Below are 10915 nucleotides of genomic sequence, written 5' to 3'. Positions count from 1 at the left end.
TCCCTCTCCACGGGACTGTTCTCCAGTCTCTTTCTTCCCAGTCTGTCCATATTTGCAGGGTTGCCCCGACCCACACACTGGCCAGAGGAGGGAGCTTTCATGGGAATAGGGTGTTGGTAGAGAAAATGGAGACAGAGGAAATGTTCTGAGTGGGGTTGAAGGTGAGGGGCTGGGGAAATTGTGGATAGTATCACAGAGGGATGGGTAAGATCTCAGGATATCATAGAACATTATTTCTCATTTCCTTCCTTTGCTTATCACCTCAATCAGGTTTAACCTGCCTTCTATGGACTTCCCCAATGATGTGGGCAGAAAGACAAATATTGCCACTGTGAACCCAAGCATCCTTAACACAAGGTAATAGGTGTGGTAGTGAAAACAGAGGACAGGACTCCCAACTTTCTTTTCCCCCATATACTATGGTCTTGAAGAGGTAATGTCTTTTGTCTCTGTTCTGGGTCCCAGAAAACAGACAGAAACTTATTAACTTATTAACATTTCAAAATTTGAGTACCTACTCTCAAAAGCTTTCATTTCTCTAGCACCACTTGTCAATTAACTATTCACCACTTGCCACATTTTTATTATGCTTTGTTGGCTTCTGTTTGTTTTAATCAGGCTCAGTTAGCTGATTCTTTTATCTAGTTGTCTTACCAGCATTAGTCATAAAGCATTCAGTTCTATTTGTCCGAGCTATGCAGTTAGTCACCATTCACGCTGTTGCAGATCAGAGTTAATCTGTCAGTCCTCACTGTCTGGTGGGTTGCCAGCTGCCCCAACCCCAGCAGTGCTCAAGGCCAGGTTGGATGGGGCTTGGAGCCTCGTGGTCTAGTGGGAGGTGTCCCTGCTCACATCAGGGGGGCTGGAACAAAGTGGTCTTTAAGGTTCCATTCCAACCCAAACCATTCTGTGATGACATGATTCTACGTCCTCGTGACACCGGAGCCTCACCAGAGCAGCTCGTTGAATCCTCCGTGGAGGCCGGGTGTCATACCTTTGTCCTTCACTTGGGATCACAAAGCTCATATCCTATTGCCCCAGGAAGAGCCTTGAGCCATGCATGGGGAGGAGGAGAGTGATAGATGGGGCTTGGCATTTGCCTTGGTAAATACCCCAAGGCTTTACACAGCATCAGAACCACCTGCGTGGTGCCTTTGCTTGACTCTCATCGCTGCCTCCAGTTTTCAGCATTAATGAGTCCGTGGAGAGGCTTTGTCAGTAAAGGCCCTCAGTGGGGCCAATTAATACTCCAAGAAACTTCAGAATTTCATTCTGACTTTGTCTTCTTGAGCAATTTGTTTAATCTCCTCTCAGTAACTAATTTAGAACCAAATACACCCTGGGGCTCATTAAAATTCTGGAATTTTCTTCAAGTCTTTGAGAATTGCACAGATAATTGGAGAAGTTTCAGGGGAGTAGTGAATGATGAAGATTTCAATGACCATTTAAAAAGAAAGGATTTTTGCTTTTAAAGAATATTATAATAATTTTTCACTTTACAGAAGAAGTGATAGAAGCATGATCCAGAGGGTGTCCTAAGGAGATCTGGGTGGACAGGAAAAGCAGTCTCCTTGAGCCCAGACACTATAACAACAAACTTCCTCATCACCTTCCTTTTATCTGCCCCGTGGGACTTCCATCACTTTTCCTTACATCAGACTTCTCCACTGAAATCTGCAGCTTCAGTGGGATGTTACAGCTCCTTTGCACCAACTCTCACCTGCTTTCCTCAGAGAACTGACTGCACACAGGACTTCTCTTCATTGTAAACAAACAAAAGTTACACAAAATACAACTTAATGAACAGGAAAACACTCCTTAACTGTATGCTAAGTCCAAACTGCGTGTAGTAATGTCCACAAGGGACAGTGGAACAATAACTTTTTTTGGAAGAGAAATAGGAAATGTTAGATATAAACACAATGATGTAGATTAAAGAGTACATTTTAGTATAAGCAAACCTATCCCTTGTGCTTATTCTGAACACAATTGTTATGTTCAAGGCAGCTGACAGAGGTATTTCTCTGATCAAATTGAGTCATGTGCCACAGAGAGAGAGTGTTCAGTCTCTCTCTTCCCCATTAGCTGTATCTACTAGATGTCCAGTGACTATAAAGGTGGTAGTCTCATGGATATCCCTACATTGCTTCACCTAATCCAGTCCAGCTGCTGAATTTATTAGTCAAATAAAGGCCTTTAGTCCTAATTCAGATATCAAAACCATCTGCCACAATTGTAGCACATAGCTCGTAAGGGCAGAGCAGGTCATGGTCAACTATCCTCATTCAGAGCTGGTGCACCACAGAATCCCCAGGTCATCTCAGACAGATTCAGCTTGCTCAGGAGAAAACCCTAACACTGAAAGTAGCCCTAATAGCGGGGAGGGAAGGTCTGGCTGCAGAGGAGATGTTTCAGGACTTGGAACACAGAGCCCTGAGGGCAAAGGTTGGTGAGGAGACAAAGGAGCTTGCTCAGAGGAAGCTGTGTGCTTTGAAGGGGATCATAGTTTCTGAATTATCCCTCCCACATTTCTGCTTTTACTTTCCTCTCATACTCTGATCATATTCCTGCTGCCTGGAGATTTTCCTCTTGGGAGATGTTTCCCCTTCCCTAGTTTTTTCCCTATCAGTGCTCACAGACTGCATCCCAAACTCTGTGCACTCACCCATCTCTGCAAGGCACTGGCTGGGCACATGTTCACGTTTGCAGATGGAGAAGGGCAGGTCAAAACAACCTGAAGGGTCTGTTAGCATCCAAAGCTGATGCTAATGCTGTCCACAGGCAGAGGAGTGGCTGAAAACACTTTACAAGGCTCCCAGAAGATCTGCTGATCTTTTAAAGTTACAGATTAGGCATCTGAGTGACTTGTTCAAACTGGAGGGCTCCTTTTCCCTCTCTCCCCTCACCCCACTACCCTTGAAGTAGGAAAATGAAAACACAAGAAAGGTCCTTAACTTTAAACTAATCCCTCCATTGAGTTTCCTCTTGAAAAGTCTCTGCTAGAGATGTCCTGTCTGGATGTGTCAGAAGACCTGACTCACACAGCACCCTCCCAAAAGCTGGACCTGCCCTGAAAGGGGTTTCTCTTTCTCCCCAGAGCTTCTTCCTGAGATGCCATGGAAAGCTGTCCAGGCAAGCTGGGTGCTGACCCTGACCCTGGCAGGCAGGAGACCCTGACCCTGGCAGGGAGGAGTCCCTGCCCTGGCACACAGCTTCCTGGGGCACTGGGACCCTGCTCTGAAGGACAGCCCCAGCCATCTCTGGGTGTACACATGGCTGAGCACCCCTGCAGACGTTCCTGGCAGAAGGAAGATGTTGTGTCCTGTCCTCTGACAGAGCAGCAGGGAAAGCCTGCTCAGGAGCACCTTCTCCTCCTCTGCATAAACCATGGTATGTGCCAATTCTAAGAAATACTTCCAGGCTACTGATCTGCACTGCACTGCAGCCAGAGACTTACCGTGTAAAGGTCTGAGAAATTTTCTCCAGCAGTGAGATTTCCTCTGTCCTCCCACACCAGATTTTTAAGCCTCTCTGCCTCATTCATCTTGGAGCCTGCAGGCAGTGTCTTCAGCTCTTTTGCTCCTGGGCAGAGGTTCCAGGAGATTCCTCAGACCCAGGAGCCTGTCCCAGCTCAACAGCAGAGCACCAGCCTCTCTTGAGGTGTTCTCGAAGCTCCAGGGCTGACAATTCCTGGAATGCTGCAGGGTCGCCCCTGGGGTATGTAGGTTGAAGCAGACATATATTTACTGAATATTCCTCTCTGAACATTGGAGACACTGCATTTGTAAGAGTGATTTATTCTCCAGAACACAGTAGTCTTTGGGAGAAGGACATTTTCCCCTACCTCAGCTCCTATCCCTGACATATTGCCAGGCAGGACACCTCAGAAGTGACAGGAGGGGGTCATAAACCCTCGTGTAAGGCAGCTGAGGGAGGGAGGATACCACTCCAGAGGAGAAGATCCTCTCCACAGTGTGGAGCTGTCCCCTCCCAGCCACTGCACGACCACAGTCATCTCCAGGGCCACAGCCCCTTTAGGAGGTTCAGAGACACAAGGGTGAGGGGCCCTGGGGAGGGAAGAGAAGCCCCTGCATTTCCAGTGCAGGCTGAGCAGCACAAAAAAGCAAGTGTGGTTTCCTGCCCCACCCTGGGCAGCAGTGACGTGTGTACCCAACTCCCCCATGTTCAAAGTACCTGCAGCTACAAAGTGCCCAGAAAAGGCTGCAAATCTGCCAGGAGTTGGAAGGAAGTCTGAGCCTTCAGTGCTGGAAGGACAGGCCATTTCTCTGCTGACCCAAAGAGAGGAATGTGTGAGCCCTTCTCAGCCCCACAATATTACTTTCCTAATTCTCGGTGCACCATGCAAATTCCTCTGGGGAAGCCTGCAATGCTCCTCTGGATGCTGGTCATCACCTTTTCTGCACTCCCTAAAGGTGAGAGCTCTCCCTTTCCTGGGAAGAATACATAGACAAGGGGGGGGGGAATTATTTGTATAATTCCCAAAATACTTTGTCCTTTCCTGTCCTCCCATAGGATGTGTGGAGGTTGGAGGATGGATGTCTGATATAGCCCTGCAGTACCCCACTGCCAGGCATAGAAGAGGGATCCACCAGTTCCAGGGCTAGAAGGGATGGGAACCAGGCTGGGTCTTTGTGCCCTAGGCAGGTTTGAGCTCTGCCCTGCCATGGTAACCCAACCCATCTCTGCAGACCCCCAGAGAATGCATTGTCCTGCTGGAGGTGGGAACTGGGGAGAACCAGGCTGTAGCTGGAGGAGAAGGAGCAGGAGGTGGTTCTGATGTTGTCATGTCTTCTCTTGGCAGCAACTGCAGGAGGTAAGACAGGTCCCAAGAGGGGTCTCAGGAACACAGGGCCATTTTGAAGTATCCAGCCTGTGGACAGAGAAAGGTTGTGTCAGGGAATGGGGACATCTTTGGAGCTTTAACTTTCCTCTGTAAAAGGGAGAGGAGCAGGCTGTAGCACCCCAGCATTCTCCTTTCCCCCTACCAAACACCCTGTCCCTGCTGAATGTGCTGTCTGTGGTGGTGGGGAGCAATCATGAGAGTGTGACACAACAGGTGAAAGTGATGGGGGGCCTTTGAGCACCCTGCACCTAGCCTCTTGTTGCTGTGGCTGTGGCCATGTGCCCTGGCAGGTGTAAGCTCTCAGGTGCAGCTGGTGACAGGTGGAGAGGGGCTGACAGCACCCAGGGGCTCATTGCACCTCTCCTGTGCCATGTGTCTCCTACATCAGCCACAGTTCTTCCACACTGCAGTGTGGGGCTGCTGTGGACACACAGGCCACCACCCCTAGGAGCAGCTCCCAGAGCACGTCTCTAGTTTTGTGCATCCTGCACCCTCAGGACTCACTCTGGAGCTGCACAGTCTCACTCTGAGCAGACTTGGTATTTTCTAGGGGTAGGACATTTCTTGGGAAGGTTTAAGAGCCCCAATAGAAGGCCAAAAAGCTTCTTGTCCCTCTGGTGCTCATGGGCAACTTATAAACCGATTCCTGTGTGTCCACGTCCAGCCTGTTCTCTGCACCCTCTGTGCATGGGGATATGTGTTCAAGCATAGCTGGTGAAAGGAGCAGGCTAACTGGGAAGGGCTGGGAACTCCATGCCTCCATGCTCTCCTTCTACCAAGCTTCTGGATTCATATTTAAAGATACAGCATTAACAAGAAGTTACACAGTGTCCTGTGAGTCTCCTATCTCAGCAGTTCTTTGGTCTGTGGTGTCTGGACAAGCCACTGCCTCCAGGCATAAGTTCTGGAACTAAAGGCCAAAATTCTGTGGTTTTGTGGACCCTACAACCCCAGGATGGACTACTGCACCCATGAGCTTTCTCACAGACACTCAAATCTCCCACCTGCCCTATGTCTTTCCAGGTACCCTTTCCAACATAAAGATGGTGGCATCTGGTCCTAAGGCAGGGAAGGTCTCTGGCTCATTCTCACTCACCTGCACTGTAGAGGGAGCAGCTCTGGACAGCCCTCGATACGACTGGAATTGTGTCCGTCAGACCCCAGGAGGGCACCTGCAATTTGTAGGCTGGATCTACCCTTTTGGGAATAACACAGGCTATTCCCTAACCTTCCAAGGCCGAGTGACCCTTTCTGCAGATAAAATCAAAAGCAAGGTCTCCCTGCAGCTGCATTCCCTTACAGCCTCAGACACAGCCACCTACTTCTGTGCCAGGCAGCACACAGTGATGCCACTGCAGGGAGAGGGAGCACAAAAAGGGGGAGGGACTGCAGTGGTAGCAGGGCCCTTTCTCAAATGACAGTTGCCTGGACTTGCTCTGGGAAATATCAGTGAGACTTGGGATCGATAGATGTGGCCTCACCAGCACTGAGCACAGGGGAAGAATCACTTCCCTGGACCTGTTGGCCACACTGTTCCTGACCCAGGCCAGGATGCCATTGGCCTTCTTGGCCACCTGGGCACACTGCTGGCTCATGTTCAGCTTCCTGTCAATCCAAACTCCCAGGTCCCTTCCTGCCTGGCTGCTCTCCAGCCACTCTGTCCCCAGCCTGTAGCGCTGCCGGGGGTTGTTGTGGCCAAAGTGCAGGACCCAACACTTGGCCTTGTTGAACCTCATCCCCTCGGAATCAGACCATCTCTCCAGCTTGTCCAGGTCCCTCTGCAGAGGCCCCCTGCCTTCCAGCAGATCAACACTCCCCCCCAACTTGGTGTCATCTGCAAATTTGCTAATGGTACACTTGATCCCCTCATCCAGATCATCAATAAAGATATTAAACAGAACTGGGACCAACACTGATGCCTGGGGGACACCACTAGTGACTGGCTGCCAACTGTTCATCACCACTCTCTAAGGAATCACTAAGGAATTGTAGTGTCTGTCATGGTGAGGAGAGGCTGGGAGAACCAGGTGGTTCAGCCTGGAGGAAAGGTTGATTGGGAAATGGGGGATCTTCTCTGTATAAATACCTGACAGAGGGGAGTAAAGAGGATTAAGCTAAACTCTTCTGAGTGGTACTCAGGGAAAGGAAAAGACATCAAAGAAGAGGTGTCATCTGACATTGAAATGAAAAGACAGTTTTTGTATGACTATTCACCACTGTGTGGTCTCGGTGACACAGTGGTTAAAGGAGACTGAACCACCCAGCACAAACTGAGTTCTGGAAAAGCCTGAAGGTGCAACTTACCCCACTTCCTCACGGCATCATCTTCCCCCAGACAGCTGCATCCTGAAGAACACATCTGACTGGGGTTCAAGCTATGGGACAATCACTATATGCCATGCCAGTTTTTCTCACACTTAAATACAGATGCTGGTTTCCAGATCATTTGATTTTGAACATACTTCTTACCAACTCCAGTTCAGCAAATTCATGTTTTTACTTGACAGAGTTTGGAAGTTTCTATCTAAGTTACACATTGTGTCCCCTCTACTTCATTGCAGAGAAACAATTGGTTCTAAAGAAATTTTTCGCTTCCCAAGCTACTTTAGAGAGATAGAACAGTTCAGTCAATTGTATTTGGTGCATGACTTCCTGAGGTAGCAAATCATCCTCACACTGGCCCACCCAGAAAGATGACAACTCGAAAACCCCATATTGTGTGTATTCTTTTTCTTCCTGGGCAACAAAATCAGAGCATAGAGAATATAAAAACAACATCAAAAAAGCCCCATGTTTGTAACTCTGAAGAATTTTGCTAATTGCTGTAGAATAATAGTAAGACTTTAGTCATGAGACTAAAATCTGAGCCTTGCCAGACCAACATTATAATCCTTCATTATAATCTTACAGGTATCAAGGAGGTTCAAATCTCCTCTTTTCTTTCCACATTCAGGTCCCTATTTTAAAGTCCATGTGATCTCTTATGTGGTATATGACTCCAAGTCTCACATGAAACACTGTACAGGAAAAGGGAAGGAAGCAGCACTTTTTGTAACTCAGTATATCACTGTGCTGAGAACTTGGGGTAGCTCACAGTGGCACAAATGCCATAAGGTCTCATTCAAAAACCTCAGATTACCAAAGGAGCAATACATTTTGAAGAAAGAATGGGAAAAGGAAATATATTGAAGAAGAGAACTGCAGAATTCCTAGGAATACTTATTCTGGAAGTATATTGCTTATTGGGGTAATAGAAGAGAGAATCTTTGACCTGGATCAAATTGTTTAAAATCACTCTACAATGAAATTATTGTTTTCTGCCCTCAGGATTTTGCTTATTTTTGAGCACTTTCATTGCTGTCCATATATGGATCCTTTGGACAAACTCTGGCATTTTATTGTCTGGTTTTATACACCTTTAGAGCGTGGTGAGGAAGGTGGGTTTATTTGCCTATGCGCAAACAGTGTGGCAACAGACAAGCTCGTATTTGGAACGGGAACAACTTTTTCAGTTGAGCCAAGTAAGTTCCACTTGTTTTACTAATAATGTATTTCTAAAGTCTTCTCTCCCTGTGTGTTATGGTTAAGCCTTTCAGCCTCATCAAGTGAAGCATTTTTGGGTAATTAAAAAAGAACACCAAAACCTTTTAATATATATCATACATATCAAGCATATTAAGCTACCGTTGAAACAAATAGTCTTCTTAGTATTTAATTTTTTTAATTAAAAATTATTATGATAATTTATGTTGTATTCTTAAAACTTCCCTCCCTCATTTCAAGGTCCCTCAGTTAAATATATATATATGTGTGTGTGTGTGTGTATATATATGTATATGAGGACAAGTTTAGGAGTCCAAGAGATTTGAAGCTCCAATGAAAATCCCACCCTTATCCTCCCTTTCCATCTTTGATCTCCTCTATGGCAAACAGAAGGAAGAAATAAACGTAGAAAGACACTCAGCTGTCAGGGGACAGATGTGGCTGGACTGTATCTGAACTATCCATGATTTAGCTCTCAGAAAAGCATGCAGAAAAATGAAATCAACACAAAACAATGCTTCTTTTTTTTTCAGAGAGTCAAAAAGAATCTGCCCCAGAAGTCATTGTGCTCAAATCAAAGAAGCCTAAACAACATGACAACAAACTGAACACGGCTTGTTTGGCGAGGTCGTTCTACCCTGGGAACATCAGCCTTGATGTGCCCGAGAGTGTTGTTTTGTATGACCTGAAGGCACCTCTGGTCACGTCTGGGGGGATGTACAGCACCATGAAGGTCGTTGGAGTGGAGCCAGATGCAGAGGTGACCTGCAAGGCTACACACAAAGGGAACAGGAGCAAAGCCAGCACAACTCTGCCAGGTACAGTGCCACATGACTTTGGAAGATGCATCTTCCACGATTTTTTCCTGCCCTTTGAGGATCTAGCAAGGAAAAGCGCAGTCAGAAAGATATTTAGGCACTTAGTTAGGTAAAGACAAGATATTTAAAAGCATATAACATATGGGACCTTAATTCAACTATTAAAGCACAACAAAAAACTAAGCCAACCTAAACTTTCCCCATCCCAAAAAAGAATAAAAACAACCCTCTAATATTTGTGAGTCTAACTTTATCTAGGAGACAATAGTTAAAGGGACATAGGTACACATGCCTGCTAGAAGAAAGCTTGAAATAACTTCTATGAAAAACACAAAATAAAAAAAAGGCATATAATTGTTCTCCAGATATTTTGGTTACCTTTCGATCACTTTTTTAATTGTTGTTTTCCTTCAAAAGGGAGAGAAAAGTAAAACTCAACAATCCTGAGGGGGGTTTTCTGCAATCACAGATAGAAAGCTAATTTTTCTCTTCAAATTAATAATTAATTAATGACCTGCCACCTGATTCTCCAATACTGCTTAACTCCTGCTGGGAAAAGAACTATAGGTTTGTTTTGTGCAATTCTTGTTTGGTATAGTTTGGATACAATTTATAGAGTCTGTCTATCATTTGACAGAAGAGAAAACTGAAGAATTTGGAACAGTTAATGATTGCAGCATTACAGATGCTTCTAAAAGAGGTGAGTTGCCTAAAGGAACATCAGAGTACAGCTGCTTTATTGGGGATTCAGTAACAATGCAGGAACGTGCACTGCCTTTGGTACAGAAATGTCTGAATTGGAGATACTTATTAACCTACACTTTAAGTTTATTAAGCTTATTAAACTGCATTTTCTGCAGACTCAATATCAAAACATGAATAACTGCTTTCTCTTGTGCAGAAATGTCAGAATTGGAAATATTTATTGAGAAATGACCTTCAGGTTAACAGACTAGATAGTGGACAAATTCCCATGGGATAAAACAGCAATGGGAAGTCCATTCTCCTCTCTTCCCTGCACTTGCTACATTCCTCTCTCATATTTTCCCCAGTTCCTGCATCCCTCATCTGGCTATGATGTGTGGATTTTCCTTCTTTTTTGGGGGTGAGTGGGGCAGGGTGGGGTTAACATCAAGATGACACTTTCTTCCCTCTTCTTCTTTTTAAAGCAAATGTCAAAACGAACGCACTCTTCATGGCTGTTTTGGGTTTGAGGGTCCTGCTGGCAAAGAGCATCATCTTCAATGCACTCATGAGTATCAAGCTGTTCCTCTTCTGAGGTAGGAAACACATCATTCAGTCCCTGGGAACACGGGAGGCAAGATCAAAGAGTGGCCATTTGCATCCTTCTGTAACCCCACAAGGAGTGACATCTATTCAGCTGTTCCTGTTTCCACTGGATGAGTTAATTTATCCTCCAAATTGCACCTTATCCCCAAATCAGGCTAATCCAGAGCATCTCAGGTTCTATTAGAAATCTGCTGGTTGTTTCAAGTGGCAAAGCACAAAGTCTGGGTAAATGTCCAAATCAGAAAGAATATAAAGGGAGAATCCCAAAAACCAACAAAGGCAAAAAGAGGGGCAGGAAAAGAAGGAAGGAAAATTATAAAGATCAGGTAGCCAAACAACCAGAAAGTATTTGGCCACTATATTGCAGATTAACAGGAACTCAGCACCACTGCATTAAATA

At 45.8% G+C, this 10915-nt stretch overlaps 1 protein-coding gene across 1 annotated transcript; it reads left to right on the top strand.

Annotated features, from left to right (window-relative positions):
• Positions 1–4235: 4235 nt before the first annotated feature.
• Positions 4236–10744, top strand: LOC103760596 (Ig heavy chain Mem5). Its single transcript, XM_008927117.3, is given in 7 exon segments — positions 4236–4433; positions 5888–6207; positions 8289–8389; positions 8945–9225; positions 9863–9925; positions 10395–10500; positions 10666–10744. Coding segments are annotated over 7 exon segments (1077 nt in total). The 5' UTR covers positions 4236–4306.
• Positions 10745–10915: the final 171 nt, after the last annotated feature.

Source organism: Manacus vitellinus, unplaced genomic scaffold (assembly GCF_001715985.3).
Source record: "Manacus vitellinus isolate BGI_N305 unplaced genomic scaffold, ASM171598v3 scaffold_16_pilon, whole genome shotgun sequence".
Taxonomy (NCBI): domain Eukaryota; kingdom Metazoa; phylum Chordata; class Aves; order Passeriformes; family Pipridae; genus Manacus; species Manacus vitellinus.
The sequence above is the reverse complement of the archived record's forward strand: the minus strand, read 5'-3'. Positions and strand labels throughout refer to the sequence as shown.